The sequence below is a fragment of the Dendropsophus ebraccatus genome, chromosome 9, assembly GCF_027789765.1.
Source record: "Dendropsophus ebraccatus isolate aDenEbr1 chromosome 9, aDenEbr1.pat, whole genome shotgun sequence".
NCBI classification, from domain to species: Eukaryota; Metazoa; Chordata; class Amphibia; order Anura; family Hylidae; genus Dendropsophus; species Dendropsophus ebraccatus.
Window position 1 is genome coordinate 52,647,224 of NC_091462.1, and position 19,973 is coordinate 52,667,196.

Below are 19,973 nucleotides of genomic sequence, written 5' to 3' on the forward strand. Positions count from 1 at the left end.
TTTCAGAACTGTATGAGGAATGAGTACATAGAAAAAAATTAAAACCGAGGCCATGTTTATACATGGCAAAACAGCAGCTGCTCTGCGACATGGCTGTGTCAGAACGGCCGCTGTCTGAGATGTTAAACATCACTTCAACTTAATTGCAATACAGGCACATTCAGGTGTGCATGCACTCCAATTAGCCATAGCAGACAATGTAAAGTATGGCCGGAACCATACTTTTTCATTGTCTGCCCAGTCTATTTTGTGCAGCCGCTGTTTGCTAAATAGCGGCCACACGAAATAGACATGTCCGTTTTCTTTTCTGTGCGGCCGCAGTGTGTATACACTGTGGCTGGGATTCTATAGGGGTTAAACAACGACCATTGTTTAAAATATATATATTTAGTGTGAACAAGGCCTTAATGCGTTTACACATGGGCCATGCAGGATGCAAATATTTTGCTGACCAAGTTTAGCGCTGTAGTGAAATAATAGGCTGCACTCACTTTTCCTGACCGCCAACCCTCCCACTGCAGTTTCGATGACTCCCAGTTCCACCAAAAACCGGGAGCTAGTTGGTGTTTCAATTTGAGAATTACACTGAGCCTTTCTTGGGCATGGAGGCCAGAGAAAGGCTCAATGTAATCCTTAAGCCGAAACTGCTGAATTGCCTCTGTCTTCCTGAACTACTGCATGATCAGTTGTGCTTACTTAAAGGAGGAAGCGTTGTTTGTTCCCTGCTCACCAGGTCCAGGCCACCTCTTTTCCATGGGCAACAAAAATGTATCCTTACAAAGAGCATTTAAGTACAGAGATATTTGACTACAGTATACACTCACCGGCCACTTTATTAGGTACACCATGCTAGTAACGGGTTGGAGCCCCTTTTGCCTTCAGAACTGCCTCAATTCTTCGTGGCATAGATTCAACAAGGTGCTGGAGGCATTCCTCAGAGATTTTGGTCCATATTGACATGATGGCATCATACAGTTGCCGCAGATTTGTCGGCTGCACATCCATGATGCGAATGTCCCGTTCCACCACATCCCAAAGATGCTCTATTGGATTGAGATCTGGTGACTGTGGAGGCCATTTGAGTACAGTGAACTCATTGTCATGTTCAAGAAACCAGTCTGAGATGATTCTAGCTTTATGACATGGCGCATTATCCTGCTGAAAGTAGCCATCAGATGTTGGGTACATTGTGGTCATAAAGGGATGGACATGGTCAGCAACAATACTCAGGTAGGCTGTGGCATTACGATGCTCAATTGGTACCAAGGGCCCAAAGAGTGCCAAGAAAATATTCACCACACCATGACACCACCACCACCAGCCTGAACCGTTGATACAAGGCAGGATGGATCCATGCTTTCATGTTGTTGACGCCAAATTCTGACCCTACCATCTGAATGTCGCAGCAGAAATCGAGACTCATCAGACCAGGCAACGTTTTTCCAACCTTCTACTGTCCAATTTCGATGAGCTTGTGCAAATTGTAGCCTCAGTTTCCTGTTCTTAGCTGAGCGGAGTGGCACCCGGTGTGGTCTTCTGCTGCTGTAGCCCATCTGCCTCAAAGTTGGATGTACTGTGCGTTCAGAGATGCTCTTCTGCCTACCTTGGTTGTAATGGTTGGTTATTTGAGTCACTGTTGCCTTTCTATCAGCTGGAACCAGTCTGCCCATTCTCCTCTGACCTCTGGCATCAACAAGGCATTTCCGCCCACAGAACTGCCGCTCACTGGATGTTTTTTCTTTTTCGGACCATTCTCTGTAAAACCTAGAGATGGTTGTGCGTGAAAATCCCAGTAGATCAGCAGTTTCTGAAATACTCAGACCAGCCCTTCTGGCACCAACAACCATGCCACGTTCAAAGGCACTCAGATCACCTTTCTTCCCCATACTGATGCTCGGTTTGAACTGCAGGAGATTGTCTTGACCATGTCTACATGCCTAAATGCACTGAGTTGCCGCCATGTGATTGGCTGATTAGAAATTAAGTGGTAACGTGCAGTTGGACAGTTGTACCTAATAAAGTGGCCGGTGAGTGTATATTCTGCTAAGTCAGTGCTGCACAACTCATGGGCTTCCAACTACAATTCCCATTCTGCCTGGACGGCCAAGTGGTACATCTACAATTCTGTATTTAATAATCTACTAAATGTATAATTATATTAAGTACCAAAGTCTTCCCTCTCCCATTTTCATATAAGATTGTGATAGGTGTATATGCAAGACCACTATTCTTCCTGACCCTCTCCTATTCAATATAAATGCTCAGTAGAGATGAGCAAACCTGGAGCATGCTCGAGTCCATCCGAACCCGAACGATCGGCATTTGATTAGCGGTGGCTGCTGAACTTGGATAAAGCCCTAAGGCTGTGGAAAACATGGATATAGTCATTGGCTGTATCCATGTTTTCCAGACAACCTTTATCCAAGTTCAGCAGCCCCAGCTAATTAAATACCGAACGTTCGGATCGACCCGAACCCGGTTCGCTCATCTCTAATGCTCAGCTATTGGGAATAAGCTGATGCCAGATACCCCTGACGTAGGCTTATTTTTCTTTCCCCTGAAAGGATCCAGCCTGTTAAAGCTAACATCATCAATCTATGCCACATTCGTCTCTCAACCCCCCAACCCCCCCAAGCTTTGCTGTCAATAGAGAGTAAAGACCCCCCCCCCATATACATTGGATGGTCATGTGGCATAGCAAACAATAATTTATATATGCATCTTTACTCTCGATAAAATGAACTAGTCCCTTGTCAATTTCATAGGACTTGAACAGTTTTAGTCTTTTGAAGAAGTACTGTGAGATGTAAAATATTTAGTCTGAGCAGATCCAAGATGCTGGAATCCATTGTGGCTCATCCTGAGCACGACGGGCGATGGACAGGAGCTGGACTGTAGCAGACTGCAGATCATCATTCACCAACACTTGGTCAATAAATTGGCTAAATTGGTCTTCAATCTTCTTTGCTGCTTCTTCTATATCCTGAAAGTCTTCTTCCTGCAGGTGGAACAAAATAAATGAGGGATCACAGATTTTCCTGACTTTGAAGTGGAAGTCTACAATAAATCCACATTGTTGCAGAATTTTTTTAACACCATGGCACATAAATCCGTTGTGGGAAATCCATACGAATAAGGCAAAATGTGGTGCAGATTTTCAACTGCAGGAAATTTGCAGGATTCTACTATATGTTGCCGTACCCTTAATGGCAAAAACAGTACCACCCCTTCCTCAGGTTGTGTGTGTTACCATTACAATCTAGCTGCACAATAATAGATCCAAGCTGAGAAGAAGAGTGGCACCCCTTTAAAGCTAAAAGATCAGCTGTTGATTAATTGAGGCCTCATTCACATGTCAGTATATTTTTGCACAATTTTCTGTTTTATTTTTGCAAGCGTTACGAAATTAATGTCTGCAACATCCGCAATAAATACATATCTCAGAATTTGCCTGTAATTGTACATCAGCAATTACGGACAAATTTTGCAGTCATGTGAATGAGGCCTTGGGGGCATTTACACGTTCTGTAAATACGGATAATGAGCTACAGAAAGGAGTAAGGAGCTCTTGGCATCATTCACTACTTTCAATGTGCCCTAATTGCCAGAAGCATTTCCATCACTTCCATGACCCTAATAGGCCAATATCATGTGACGTTCCACAACTGCTTCACATTAACTTTTCACTGCCCTACAGGACGGTAGGGTGGTATCTGTATCCACTACCATAATTCAATTATATTATACTGGTTATTTTATGTCTTTGTTTTGTCAAACCACAAAGTGCTGATGGGGTTTCTACTATGATACAAATGATAAATCTGCTTGGACAGAAAACATATACCAATTATAATGTTAAAAAAAAATATATACCAAATAATGGTAACTGTACCTTATACTTCAGGTTCACATAGTAATCGGTGAGAATGCTGGAGTTTCTTCTTGTCTGCCTCATACAGTTTCGGCTTGGTGGTTTAATAAATATTATGTATGGTTTAAGTTCATGGTTTCGAGCTCCTGTAATACCCTGTAAATAAAAGGACAAAAAGTAAGCAGCATATCAGGGCTTATTTATCAATCCCAACTGTTGCTCTTGTGACATTGTTCCAAAAGGTAAAACCTACATGCACCGTGCACACCTATAAATACTGTGCATGATTTGATCCAATGGAGTACCTTCCATAGAGGCAGTTCTTCCTGCTTCTTATTAAACTTTTCAGTAAAAGAATAAAATTCTATACCGGCAGCCTGCACTAGATGGCGCTCAATGCATGCTTCAATGGAAGCTGTATAAATCCCTACGTACACTGGCGGAACTACCGCCGTAGTGGCCGCTATGGGGCCCCTGGCACAGGCCGAGGCCTTGGCCCCCGAAGCTGACCGCCTGCAGCACCCGGTGGCCGAGCGGGCCTCCCGGGTGTTAAGTGTTCTAATTGACAGCGCGAGAAGCCATAGGCTTCCCGCCCTGTCAATTACTCTTGTGACCGCAAGCAGTGTTTTGCTTGCGATCACAAGAGTGTCGGCCCCCGCCGGATGAGCAGCTCCCTGGTCGAGTCCCATGCAGCGTCATCACTGAGCTCAGTGTGCGCCGCCGCGGCTGGGACTTCCGGGTACAGAGAGCATGTCACTCTCTGTACCGGAAGTCCCAGCCGCCGCGGCACACACTGAGCTCAGTGATGGCGCTGCGTGGGACTGGACCAGGGAGCTGCTCATCCGGCGGGGAAGAAAGAAGAGACCAGCGACCGACGGGGGAGCGTGTGGTTTGGTGAGTTCTGTTTTGTTTTTTTCTTTTTTATCAGAGGGGAACAGTGGGGGCTATATGGGGGAAGGACAATAACAGTGGGGGCTATATGGGGGAAGGACAATAACAGTGGGGGCTACATGGGGGAAGGACTACAACAGTGGGGGCTATATGGGGGAAGGACAATAACAGTGGGGGCTATATGGGGGAAGGACAATAACAGTGGGGGCTATATGGGGGAAGGACTTCAACAGTGGGGGCTATATGGGGGAAGGACAATAACAGTGGGGGCTATATGGGGGAAAAACAACAGTGGGGACTATATGGGGGAGGACAACAACACTGGGGGCTATATGGGGGAGGACAATAACAGTGGGGGCTATATGGGGGAAGGACAATAACAGTGGGGGCTATATGGGGGAGGACAACAACAGTGGGGGCTATATGGGGAGGACAACAACACTGGGGGCTATATGGGGGAAGGACAATAACAGTGGGGGCTATATGGGGGAGGACAACAACAGTGGGGGCTATATGGGGGAAGGACAACAACACTGGGGGCTATATGGGGGAGGACAATAACAGTGGGGGCTATATGGGGGAGGACAACAACAGTGGGGGCTATATGGGGGAAGGACAATAACTGGGGGCTATATGGGGGAGGACAACAACAGTGGGGGCTATATGGGGGAAGACAACAACAGTGGGGGCTATATGGGGGAGGACAACAACAGTGGGGGCTATATGGGGGAGGACAACAACAGTGGGGGCTATATGGGGGAAGGACAACAACAGTGGGGGCTATATGGGGGAAGGACAACAACAGTGGGGGCTATATGGGGAGGACAACAACACTGGGGGCTATATGGGGGAAGGACAACAACACTGGGGGCTATATGGGGGAAGGACAACAACACTGGGGGCTATATGGGGGAAGGACAACAACACTGGGGGCTATATGGGGGAGGGACAACAACACTGCTGGCTATATGGGGGTGGACAACAACACTAGGGGCTATATGGGGGAGGACAACAACACTAGGGGCTATATGGGGGAGGAACAACAACAGTGGGGGCTATATAGGGGAGGACAACAACAGTGGGGGCTATATGGTGGAAGAACAACAACAGTGGGGGGCTATATGGGGGAGGACAACAACACTGGGGGCTATATGGGGGAAGGACAACAACACTGGGGGCTATATGGGGGAGGACAACAACACTGGGGGCTATATGGGGGAGGACAACAACCGTGGGGGCTATATGGGGGAGGAACAACAATGGTGGCTATATGGGGGAGGACAACAACACTAGGGGCTATATGGGGGAGGACAACAACACTAGGGGCTATATGGGGGAGGAACAACAACAGTGGGGGCTATATAGGGGAGGACAACAACAGTGGGGGTTATATGGGGGAGGAACAACAACAACACTAGGGGTTTTATGGGGGAGGAACAACAACACTGGGGGCTATATTTGGGAGGAACCACAACACTGGGGGCTATATGGGGGAGGAACAACACTGGGGGCTATACGGGTCTGGGGATGCAGAAGACTGGGGGCTGCCTATGGGGGGTTGCACGAGACTGGGGGTTGCCTATAGGGGGATGCACAAGACTGGGGGCTGCCTATAGGGGGATGCACAAGACTGGGGGCTGCCTGTAGGGGGATGCACAAGACTGGGGGCTGCCTGTAGGAGGATGCACAAGACTGGGGGCTGCCTGTAGGGGGATGCACAAGACTGGGGGCTGCCTATAGGGGGATGCACAAGACTGGGGGCTGCCTGTAGGGGGATGCACAAGACTGGGGGCTGCCTATAGGAAGATGCACAAGACTGGGGGCTGCCTATAGGGGGATGCACAAGACTGGGGGTTGCCTATAGGGGGATGGACAACACTGGGGCAGCCTATAGGGGAATCACAAAACTCTGGGCTACCTATAGGGGGTGCACAACACTGGGATATCTATATGGGGGATGGACAACACTGGGGGATACCTATAGGATGATGCACACACAGAGGTAGCCATATACTATCAGGCAGGGATAAAGAACCTTGGCTCTCCAGCTATTGCAAAACTACAGCTTTAGCTTTGACTGTCCACGCATGATGGGAGTTGTAGTTTTGCAACAGCTGGAGAGCCAAGGTTCCCTACCCCTGGTATAGGGGATGCACAGAGGTTGTCATCTACTATAAAGGGACACAGAGAGGGAGGCTCCCTACTATAGGAGATGCAGAAAAGACCATCTATATGGAGGACTGAACAAGGGACCATCTATAAGGTGTCTACACAGAGCGGGGCATATTAGGGATATATATATATATATACACACACATACACTACAAAGAGTCAGGGTTACCCACTAAATGAGGGCTTAAAGGGGTCAGTGCAGTTAGTAGAGAAATGAGGATGGTGACAGAGTGAGGAGCCTAATATGTTTTTCTGGCAGATTCTGTGGATTCGTGGCTCGGAGAAGTTCTCATAACGGCCCAGGGTAGACGGAGAAGATGATGAAAAGGGGAACTCCAATCAGAGAAGACGTCCCCTGTGAGTCAGCTGATGTTACTGCACTGTAATTTGTATGGTGTACAGATTCTGTGTAGAGCTGGGTGTGTTGATGGCATAGTGGTCGGTCAGAGGAGGGGGGCCCCAATCAAGTTTGCTATGGGGCCAATCATTTCTAGTTACGCCCCTGCCTACATAGAGTTTCCACAGTGGTGGTAGCAGACAGCAACCACACTGCCCAATATTTACCAGTCTTGTCTGAGGCAGAAACTGTTGGATTTGCTCATAGCTCTGGGCAGATCAGATTGATAAATTCAGTGTATTCATGCACAGTTGCTATAGCTTGTTTGTGGACCTATGGGATGAGTCCTATTTTGGTGAAAGGCCCTATTACACGGGACTGTGTAATAGACAATGATAGAAAAATCCTCTATGTGTCGTTAATTTAGATCTGACCCTAAAATCATTGGTGATAGTTCGCTAATCGTTTGCTGTAATTCCACATTTGTTCACTAATCAGTCAGTGTAATTGCCTATTGTTCCTTTTTTTGCTGGGATTAGATGGAGTAAACGATTGTAGTAACGATCCTAACTAACGACTATCCTTCTGTGTAATATGGTGAACGATTTCAGGTTAACGTTAAACAACCTAGTTTTCGATTAGTCATTAATCGTTAAAAATCGCTTTGTCTAATAGAACCCTAATTCTTAACAGAACAGATTCATGAAATAATACAACCACAGCATGCACTACCACATAAAGTCTACATAGAAGAACATTTTAAGAAATGATTATGAGACTCTGGACACATGCTGATGATTGGTTTGGTCTCCCATTGCTTCTGAACGTAGTGTGTTATTATAAATGTATATATCATGTACATTACAGCTCTAACCTGTGGCTCCAAGTCAATTACACATATTTTCCCAGCATCCAGTACTTCTTTTACTGTGTCCACACTGGTACCATACATATGTCCTTTGTATTCTCCATACTCCAGGAAACTGGTTAGAAATAATAAAAGGAATTTTATTTAACCTCTTAATGACACATTTTAATTTTAGTTTTTACCTCTTATTCTCAGAAAGATAAATCCCTTTTTTTTTTCCATGAATATGCACCAACATATAAGGTCTTGTGTTTGGAAGTTGAACTGTTTAATAGTATCCTTTATTGTATGGCATATTAACATAGGAAACATAAACTAACATGTTAACCGCAATATGCGAGTCAGTACAATGAAGGGGATAAAAATTTTATTTAGTTTTTGTTATGTTTTACTATTAAAAATAAACTATTTAAGACATTGACTTGCCATATTCTGACATCTATCACTTAAAATATATTTGTAGTTTTTTTTTTTTTTTTACTAAATTTAACATTTTTAATATATTTCAATTTACTTTGCAATCACTTAAACAGTACACTGCAATACCTTTGTATTGCAGGGTGCGGTCATTCTAATTATAGCAGCTACAGAGAACTTCTGAAGGCAATAGACATGACAGGACTGGCTAGTGTCTTCTAATCTAGATGTCCCAGCTGCTATTGACTCAAGCATCTAGGGGGTTAAATGGCCATGATCACCTTTGTAGCCAGTTACTGATGGCAAACATCCGCTGCTCATAGTATCCAGCACCTTTATATATAGAGTGGACTTAGCTCCTGAGCCTCCTGCATACTTCCATAGCATATATACATCATACATGTATGGCAAGTGTTGTCAAGGAGTTAACACATACAACATTTTTCTGTTCTATAAAACACAATGGGTGTCAGGTGTTTGGCTGCATTGTTAATGCTTTTGTATGAAATAATAAACTGCAGCACTATCTCTGGATAAACTCATCCGGCACAGAGTTTTTTGTTTTTTTTTAATCTTAGGATACTGAACAACCCCTACTATTCCATACCTGTGGCTGTATATCATACTTTCGAAGGTCTCTTTGGATACAAAGAAATATTCTCGACCATTCTCCTCATAGCTCTTCTTGTGGCGAGTAGTGTCTGTTGTAATATAGATACTTCCATGTTAGTATTGCAGTGTGTATTGTTATTTACTAACAATTTATGTTTCTGTGTTGGCGTTAAATCAATTTTTTTTATGATTTACATCCAGAAATAAACTTGGGCTGGGTTTATATTTGCATTGGTGACTTTGTTCAGGGCATCCATTGCAAAAGCTTCCCACTGACTTTGCTGGTATCTGTATATTTGACAGGACAAAGAAAATTGTGCTTGCAGCTTTTTTTTTTTTTTTGTTCACTCACATCCTGATAAATAAATGAAATATGCAACAAAGCCCCCTGAATGGAGCTCCAATGCAAATGTGAATCCAGCCTTACCCTTCCCTAGGATCAGCCGATTTACCATTACCTGAGCTGACCATGAGGTCTTGTTCAGACATAAGATGCACAAAACAGTGACGGTTCTGGCACTCCAATGAAGATTAAAATGTAGATACTTTATTTCATAACAAACGTTAAAACATGGTGTACCTTGCAGCATGTTTTAACGTTTGTTATGAAATAAAGAATCTACATTTTAATCCTCATTGGAGTGCCAGAACCATCACTGTTTTGTGCATCTTGCGAATACCACGACTAGCCATCGTTGGAACCAAGCACCCTTCATTATAGACTGTGTCCAGCATTAATTTCTAGAGGTGAGCTGGCTACAATCACTATTATTCAGACATACACTTCTCAGCGCTGAAATTGCTACACATAGAAGGGCAAGCCATAAGATTTAGCAAATCCAGGAAGAAGCAAATCCTAAGAAGAACCTAGCTGTAAACTGTGGCATGTGCAACGGACTTCAATGGCAGAACCAAAGAAAAACATTTTCAGCCATATAAAATAGGTTCAAGTCAGAATAGTATAACTGTGCCATGCCTCTTGTTCATTGACGTGCCAGTTATGACCACTTATCACAAACTGAGAGTAACACAATCCTTGATCAGGAAGTTTGGTTTATCAAACAGGTTACATAAGCCTCAATGTCAAAACTGTTTCTGTACAAACCATCAGAAGGTGCTTGCATCACATCGGGCTATGAGCCAGATGTTCAGATATAGATGCTCCATTGATCTGATGACACCGCTCTATCATGGTGCAGCGCAAAATGGTACTGTCACAGGAGCTGTTTTTTAACATGAAAATGGCAGGCCCCATGTTTCTCTTAGCCTTAGATTAGCCTAAATATCCTACCATGGTTTGCAGCTTCTCTAGATTTCTGGGGCATCATTGGTCGGCAATTGCAAAGGGAGCAATCTTTATAATTTGTGCGACCAAAAGCATTCAACATGACAGAACATTCCTCAAACAACCATTAAAGGGGTTATCCCAGTGTTAGAAACATGGCCACTTCTTTCCAGAGAGAGGACAACATTGTCTTCTTTGGGTGGTGTTTTGCAACTCAGTTCCATTGAAGTGAATGGAGCTTAATTGCAAAGTACTGTACACCTTAATTGGAGACAAGAGTGGTGCTGTCTTTGGAAGAAAGTGGCCATGTTTTTCTAACACTGTATAACCCCTTTAATAATGTGACTGATAGTATGCAAGGTATGTAAGTGCATGTATTTTTCTCACTGACTAATCAATGTCTTGGACTGACTGGGATGGGACACCGTGATCACAGAAGATTTGTCTTTGAAATAGCAACAAGCAGAGAACGGGAGCTGTGTCATTGGGTGAGTATTATTTATTTTTACAGCATCCCCAACAACATATAAAAAGGTTAATAAACTTTAACAGATCTTTAAATACCTAGGTGACATTGCCATCAGAATACCCCCACTAAGTGCCCCTATATGTAATGGTGCGTTTACATGAAGCGATAATTGGCCCGATCGTACGATTAACGATGTCGGAGTAACAATTTTTTTTTCATAACGATCAGCGTCTAGACGGTACGATATATCGTACGGAAAAATCGTTTTGCGATCGCGCGCCCGCAGCCCGGCCCGCCCGCTGCCCGGCCCCCCGCTCGCAGCCCGGCCTCCCGCTCATCCGCAGCCCCCTGCGCCGGCTTGATCGCCACCCCCGCCGCTCTCATCGCCGCCCCCGCCGCTCTCATCGCCACCCGCCGCTGCTCCGGTCGCCCCGCCGCTCTGATCACCACCACCCCGCCGTCGCCGCTCTGATCGCCCCCGCCGGCCCACGGTCATACGGTGACCTGCTCCGCACAGCAGATCTTCAGCCATCCCCGACTCCGCTCTTCAGTGCACTGATTGGCTGAAGAGGGGAGCCGGGAATTTCAAACGGCTCCTCTTCAGCCAATCAGTGCTCCTCTTCAGCACTGATTGGCTGAAGAGGAGCCGTTTGAAATTCCCGGCTCCCCTCTTCAGCCAATCAGTGCTGCCTTGCATTGATTGGCTGAAGAGGAGCCGTTTGAAATTCCCGGCTCCACTCTTCAGCCAATCAGTGCTGCCGTGCATTGATTGCCTGAAGAGGGGAGACGGCAGTTTCAAACGGCTCCTCTTCATCCAATCAGTGCTGAAGAGGAGCACTGATTGGCTGAAGAGGAGCCGTTTGAAATTCCCGGGTCACCTCTTCAGCCAATCAGTGCACTGAAGAGCGGAGTCGGGGATGGCTGAAGACCTGCTGCTGAAGACCTGCTGAAGACCCCCCGTGGGCCGGCGGGGGCGATCGGGGCGGCGACGGCGACGGCGGGGGGTGGCGATCAGAGCGGCGGGGGTAGCGATCGGAGCGGCGGGGGTAGCGATCGGAGCGGCGGGGGTAGCGATCGGAGCGGCGGGGGGGGGGCGACCGGAGCGGCGGGTGGTGATCAGAGCGGCGGCGGGGGTGGCGATCGAGCTGGCGTAGGGGGCTGCGGATGAGTGGGGGGCCAGGCTGCGGGCGGGCGGCAGGACTATCGCGTGACAACTGTTTACACGGAACGATCGGCGAATTTTTTTACGAACGACCATTTGATGACATGTTGAAAGATCAAAACGGACGATTGCTCGTTCGTCGTTTGATCGTTCGCTGCGTTTACACGTACGATTATCGTTTGATTTGATCGTTTGATCGTTATCGCGCAAATTCGCCCGATAATCGTTACATGTAAACGCAGCATAACATTGCCTGATAAGTGTAATGGTGTAGGTGCAATGGTATATCTCTAGTTGTCTATTTTATATTGTCATTTTGTTTTTGATTGATGTAGAGCTCTCTGAAAATCCACTTTTCCTTTTTAGCCATAGAGTTAAACTCTACAGCCTACAGTGTGTTCGCAAAGATTTATAAAGATCTTACTGAAGTCAATGGGAGCTATAAATAATAAATATACAGTCAGCTCAGCCTAATAGAGGCTGCCGACAGGTTCACCAAACTCTGTAAACCTCCCCTGTGTACAGTTCTGACAGCAAGTGAAAATGAGAACTGTTCCCATGTGCAAAAGATACACCACAACAATATGTGTATGTTACAGAGCTAAGACGAAAGGACACGGTGTACACATGACCCCGCTACATACACAATGGACGCTTATTTCTATGAGAGCCTTTTCTGATGTCTCAGTTCAATGATAGTGCTCTAATATATATCCTAGACAGACTGTTAGCACTTACGTGGCACAGGGCTGTGAAACATGCCGGGATTTAGTCTAATAAGTTGCTTTCTTAATTCATTAACACCAACTCCTGAAGGCCCTGCAAGGAAGAAATTGTGATTTTATTTACTAAAATGGTAACTTGTAATAATCTATGGGAATGTTATGCTGCAACCACAAGAGATAATGCACAGTATGACAAATATAATGTATGTTTACATGCATGTATCTGAATTCACCTCTCTCTACACATATGGACTAACCTATTAGAACAATAAGTCTATGACGATCACAGGGCCTCCTCTGATATCTTACAACCTCTTCATAAGGAGCAGCTAAAGTGTGGTAACAGCTACTTGGACATCGGGAGTAGCAGGAAGATTGGGTGCTGTGAGACTTTCTGCGGCAAAGGCGCATGCTCCTCCGAAAACCAGCTGTGGAGAGGACAGGTCAATGTTATTACACCAACAATGCATACAGATGTGACCTTCCTTAAAGGAGAAAAATTTTTATTATTAGTATTGTATTGTCCCTTAAAAGTTATACAAATCACCAATATACACTTATGACGGGAAATGCTTATAAAGTACTTTTTCCCTGCACTTACTACTGCATCAAGGCTTCACTTCCTGGATAACATGGTGATGTCACAACCCGACTCCCAGAGCTGTGCGGCTGTGGCTGCTGGAGAGGATGATGGCAGGGGGATGCTCAGTGTCCCTCCATTGCCCTGTGTCCCTCAGTGTCCCCCTGCCATCATCCTCTCCAGCAGCCACAGCCCACACTGCTCTGGGAGTCGGGTCGTGACATCACCATTTTATCCAGAAAGTGAATGGAGATGAGCGAACCAGCCGAGGTTCGGGTTCGTATGAACCTGAACTCTCGGCTTCTGATTCCCGCTGTCTGCCCGCTCCGTGGAGAGGGTGGATACAGCCTGAGGACTGCCTGGAAAACCGGGATACAGCCTATGGCTATGGCTGTATCTCAGTTTTTCAGGCGGTCTTCAGGCTGTATCCACTCTCTTCACAGAGCCTGCAGACAGCGGAAATTAGAAGCCAAGAGTTCAGGTTCATACGAACCCGAACCTCGGTCGGTTCGCTCATCTCTAGAAGTGAAGCCTTGATGCAGTAGTAAGTGCAGGGAAAAAAAGCACTTCATGTGCATTTCCTGTAATAAGTGTATATTGGTAATTTGTTTAACTTTTGGGGGGCAATACAATACTTTAATAAAATTTTTTGCCAGACTTCTCCTTTAACTTATCTCTAAGCTCAATATATTCTAAGATGTATGGTGTGAGACTACAGCTTTTCACCACAACATGATCTCCTGACGTACTCTTACTAAGTGTGCGCACTCTGTTTCTCTATGTGTCGCACTCTTGGATGTTCTGGTAGTTATGGCCTGATATTGGTTTATGAGTTCTTCGATTAGTTGTAATATACTAAAGCAAAGGTAAGGGTGGAATCATCTGTAAAGGATCCAGTTAACAATGTTGAAATCCCCTATTAGGGCATATAGATGAAATGTAGGTGGTCTTCCGCTCAGGACCCTTATCCTTGAGAGCTACAAATTATTATTTTTTTTTTCAAAATAGGATGCCGACATATATGTATACACAGGTACCCATTGATTCTAATGGTCCAAATGTAATCTTTAGTGATGAGTGAATAGTATTCGATCAAATAGTACCCCATTCACGCTATTCGATTGCGTTAGAATATTTAAACGATTACGCTGTAAAAATTCGATTCGCCCTCCCATCGCCCCCCTGGTGCTTTTTTCCAGCCAATAAACATGCAGGGTGGAGGGACAGGCTCTAGGAATAGGCAGGACTTTAAAAAAAACAAAAAAAAAAAAACAACTAACTGTGATTGGCTGGCTAAACTATGTCACCTCCGCAGTGTGCGAATAGGGGATTTCAGATTCGTGTCACTTGCTGGTTGGAGCTAGAGAGGGACAGGCTGTATACCAGGGAGAGAAAGCTTTTAGGTGAAGTTAGGAAGGAAGGGACCCCCAAATGCTCGTTAGGGCTAAAAGTATAAAAAACTGAGATTTAGAAGCTGTGAGACAGGCAGTGTGTTCAGACATCTACTGAAGGTGTATATGAGAGTGTGGGATAATAGCTGTTATCTTGCTACTACTGATACATACGCAAGTGCGTACTGATAGACCGAAACATACACTACTCCTTTACTTTCGGAATTTGTTCGTGAATGTTCGGAGTACACAAACCGATCACAGAGGTTTTTTTTTGTTTGTGTTCGGGATCTGAACCGAACATTGGGATGTTTGCTCATCACAGGTATGCTTCCCCTGCTGTCCCATATGCATTCCAGAGATGTTGGCATCATTTCCTGAGGTGTCATTGAGCACTTGGTGACCTCCTAGTGGTCGAATATTGATTTCCATGTCCCAAGTATTTTTCTACCATATACTATAATGAGATTCAATATTTGTTCGCATATACGAATATCAGGAGCTATTTGAATCGAATTTTAAATTATCAAATATTTTACTATTCGCTCATCTCTAGTAATCATCTATTGTTTATATTCAGGTCATTTTCTGAACGTATATGTATTTAGCCTTACATCTAAAAGCATGGTTTGCTGCACCTTTGGGTCCCAGGCCAAATAGCTGATTATATTGGGGTTAAAGTAATTTTTCCATTAATAACTCCTGTTACACGATGCCAGGCTAATATACCTTGTGTTTCAATTCTATAACATTTTTAAGATCTCTGCTGGCTATTACAGGATACATTCTAGTTTGAAGTAGAATGTAGCTTCTTTGAGTTAGCTATTAGTAAGAAGCTAAAAACCTGATCTGATCATGTCCATCTGACAGAGAAGGCCATAATATCCTGTGATGACGTATGGTAGTTGAAGATGGACAGTTTTCATATAGTTCCCACTCCCTGACAGCAAGCAAAAATTTTAAAGGAATTTAATGAGTTACTGTTAAAAGTTTTGTTTGGTCGGGGTCTCAGTGCTAAGATTTCACTAATCTCTAGATATAGCATGTGACAGTGCAGGTTGCTTCCCAGCTGCTCACACTATTCGTCTCATTTCTGGAATTGGGTCCCCTAGACTTATGATGGAGCCTAACTCCTGCAATGAAAGGGATTGAAGAAGCAAGCGAGGGAGTATAAAGTTGGTTACATATCAGTGGTGGTCTCTGCACTGAGACCCCAACCAATCAAAATGTTTTTTTTTTGTCTTTGTAAAATAGATGAAAAGAAATATGGTCCATCATCCAAATGACATGAATTATTTTATTGCAACATTGTAGCCCAAGCAAAAGGCAACTTTTCAGCCCTTCAGATAGTATGTGTCTTTCTCAAGGGTTAAAAAGTTTCCTTTTCCTTACTATGATGGACAGGTGTGGTTCTGTTTTTGCAAGAGAGTGGATGTGTTTTTTTCCTAAATCTGGCTAATCCACTAAAGTGTATCTATAAATTCCATGGAAACATACTAATTGAAAATAGTAATGTGCACCACAGTGAGTTAAAAAAGACACAAACTGTCAGTAACTACATAATAGGATCTGTCCTTATATTATGGAATAACAATGCTTTTTTTTAGACCTACATGTGTACTATATTTATTTTTCCAACCTTGTTTCATTGAACTGCTCATATTTATTAGGATGTGGGGATCCCCATGGACAGTGGTTAATCCACATTCCTTTGCTGTAATAACAAGTCTCAGACATACCAATAACATATGGCTGTCCATCACTGCCATATTCTTCCTCTTCTTAACATGCATGGAAAAACAGGAAGGGGTGAGAAAGGATGTTATTATAAATTCTGTCATTCTTTACCATTACATCAAATAAAATTCTATATAGCATATAAAAGGATTGTGGCCCACCTGTGTGAGACAAAAACTGCTGTAATTTGCCCAAAGCAACCAATATCAGTTCAGGTTTTACTTTACCAGAGTTTATTCAAAGAAACCTATGATCTCAGTTCTATCCAGTAAAAAATAAAACAAAAATTAAAAAAAAGGTTTATCTTGAGCACACCCTCATAACCAGTCAGCCTCAATGTATCAGCATCCACCTTCTTCTTGGAATACAACTAAATGACAACTAAATGACACTAAACAATACTGCAGCCAAGTAATCGAAAGGGCAAATTTATCAAGCCTCTAGTCAGTTTTCTGATTGTAAAAAGTCCAACATTTTTGTTACTTGATTTTTGAGGGCTGTGTTTGCTAGTTTGACATAAAAAAAGGAGGAGGGGCTCCAGAGGAGGTCTGGATCGGGAAATGCCACCTCGGCTAATTACTGGTTGCAGCAGTGTCCCATCTTGGCCAATGACTGACTGAGGCAGCCCATCCTGCTCCTGAGCGTTTGTTTCAAAAGCAGGAAGAAGAGAGAAGACCAGAGAACCAAATGGAGGGACCAACATGGGACTAGGTAAGTACGGTATATTTATGCTAACATGGGGGGAGATTTATCAAACATGGTGTAAAGTAAAACTGGCTCAGTTGCCCCTAGCAACCAATCAGATTCCACCTCTCATTTTCCAAAGAGTCTGTGAGGAATGAAAAGTGGAATCTGAGCCAGTTCTATGTTACACCAGTTTGATAAATCTCCCCTCTGGTGTACAGTCAAAATAAAATGAGCCCTAATCTGGGCCTTCTCCACTAGGCTCATGACTGCAATTAGAAAGGAGAGAAGCTTCATTTGAATCCGAGCATTCAGCATTTGATTACCAGTGGCTAAAGAAGTTGGATGCAGCCCTAGGGAGTCCTTATGGATACATGTTTTTCAGGCAGTCTGCATCCAACTTTTTCAGCTCATCTCTTTCCGCAATGCTCAGCTATGATATTCATATTGCCATTGTGAGATGCAGCTGACCATAACATTTGCAAGGCCATTGGCCAGCTCAGGCGTTTGCTGCAGGCTAGAGGAGCACAGAACACATTCACCAGGAGATCAGTGTATGTTCAGTTGATTTCGCATACAGCGAGGAAGGAATGATCATAGACTGTAACTAAACCATCATTTACGTCTGCTTACAGTTTGCTTTAGTTGTTGTATTTTTGGTCAAGGCAATGGCCATATTCCTTGCCCCAAAGCATAAAATAACACTGATAAAACAACATTAATTCCTCCAAAATACTCATGAAGTAAATAGATCATCTTACCTCCTTTTAATTCCTCTGGTAAGATTAAAGGCCAAAGAGAATTCATATAAAATAACACCACCATAAAAGAATACATAGAAGATATTATGTTTAGGAGGTACAAACATAAAGGGCATATCTTATAGGACTTTATGTGCATACCAGCTGGCATGGCTCAGTAAGCAGCGGGTATACACAGGACAGCACTATACTGAGGACATAGTCCTTACATGCTCAATGCTAAGATTACATTACACAGATTGACATCTTAATGTTCAAACGGCTCAAGATATATTAATATCAGAAAGCTGGTAAAGATATTATACAAGCACCATTCCTCATACATGATCTTCATTACTTCCAATACATCAGTTATATAGGCAAAATAAAATACACATGCAACTAAAGTCAAAAAATGTTTCTTGTGCACTGAATGTAAGACATATTATAAGACATATTATACAAGCACTGCACCAAGCCATTTCTATTACTACAAACCTAATACTGTATCTACATTACCTGACTCAAATGTTTCCTCATCTAGCAAAAGAAAGAATAAAGAGTAAATTATTTGTAATTTACAGTAGTTTTTTTTATGTTTCCGAGGTCATCTGAGCGCTCACAGAGAAGGCAGTCATGTGATTGATGGACACATGGAGCCGTGACTCTCTGTACTGGCCGGGACTTCATGTGTTTAGTCTGTTTTTTATTCAGCACAAGTCTAAAAATCTGCCTTCAGGACCTGGATTTCTGGTATATTCAGGTTTGTGTTTTTTAGCATGATAAAAAATAAAATAAAATAAATAATGAATGTAAGTTGCTTCATATCACATCTACTGTCGATTTAGATTTTGAAAGTTATAACGACAGCGACACTTTAAATCCAGGCAACAATAGAACCTGATAGATGCAAGGATATTAGAAAAATCAAGATTATGTGATTGTCTGCAGTATTGGTTAAAGGGATTTCAGGATATTTTATATAATTAAAAGCAGAGTGTATTTATAGTTTTTATATGCCTGCACAAAACAGAATGTTTATCTGTGCTCTCCAATCCATGCCATTATTACAGCACAACAAAGTCACAATACACATGTAAGGCTATGACAAAAATGTACTGAAAATGTCAATAATTTACCTAATTAAAAAAAGGTCTTTGACAAAAATCAAAAACACCATACTAAAGGAAAACCCTAAAAACGTTATCTATCCGACAGTTTCCCTTTAAAGGAGAAGTCCAGCAATTTTTTAAAATTTTCATCCAGTACTAGATTGCCCCTCCGGGTCCCCCACTGGGCTCCAGGAACTCCTACACAGCCGACGTCACCACCCCATAGATGGATTGCCTGGACTAGGGCAGTACACCGCTGCAATCACTGATTGGCTGACGGGCAATCCATCAGTCGGGTTTGGCAGTTTCCCCTGAGTCATGACATCTTCGAAACTCAGAGGAAAACACCTGCTGGTGGGGGTCCAAGAGCCTGTGAACTGGCGCTTCACAGGCAAGAGGAGAGGTTAATAATGATTGTTGATTATGTTCTCCCCTGCCCCTGCTAGCTGTGAGATTTTTCAAATCGCCGGACTTCTCCTTTAAGCCCCCTTTCACCCCCCTAAGCCTTGAGAACTGGATACAACTGCAGTCTCTTCTCTCCTTATGGCTATACCACTGGTTGCTGACATATAGGTAACAGTCCATGTTACTGCTTTCTCTCAAATACCTGTACAAGTTCCAAAGAACACTTGGGCTCTACAGATCCCTTGCTGGTAACTATAATGTAGGACTATTGATTAGAATTTTATAGCACAAAGATATGATATATCCTTACCAGCCTCTACACATTTCTCATCAATCTTCATGTCTTCTTCTATAAATAATCACAGACAGTCAATAATTAATTAACTGTATAAATTAACTATATAACTACTGCATATCTGTTCAGATTAAGGAACTTAAAGGGGTAACGATTCTTTGATTTAAATATTTTTTTTAAATACATTGTTCTATCCCCTTACGGACTTTGCAGGGATGCA

At 43.6% G+C, this 19,973-nt stretch overlaps 1 protein-coding gene across 1 annotated transcript in view; it reads right to left on the reverse strand.

Annotated features, from left to right (window-relative positions):
- Positions 1-2,760: 2,760 nt before the first annotated feature.
- Positions 2,761-19,973, reverse strand: part of MPP4 (MAGUK p55 scaffold protein 4) — a 38,035-nt gene continuing 20,822 nt past the window's right edge. The window contains exons 13-21 of the mRNA XM_069984867.1: positions 19,769-19,807; positions 18,461-18,481; positions 16,520-16,561; positions 13,067-13,237; positions 12,823-12,903; positions 9,164-9,257; positions 8,146-8,254; positions 3,893-4,027; positions 2,761-2,998 (exon numbers count right to left, since the gene is read on the reverse strand). Coding sequence (XP_069840968.1) covers positions 2,816-2,998; positions 3,893-4,027; positions 8,146-8,254; positions 9,164-9,257; positions 12,823-12,903; positions 13,067-13,237; positions 16,520-16,561; positions 18,461-18,481; positions 19,769-19,807 — 875 coding nt within the window. The 3' untranslated portion in view covers positions 2,761-2,815. The remainder of the gene's footprint in view (positions 2,999-3,892; positions 4,028-8,145; positions 8,255-9,163; positions 9,258-12,822; positions 12,904-13,066; positions 13,238-16,519; positions 16,562-18,460; positions 18,482-19,768; positions 19,808-19,973) is intronic.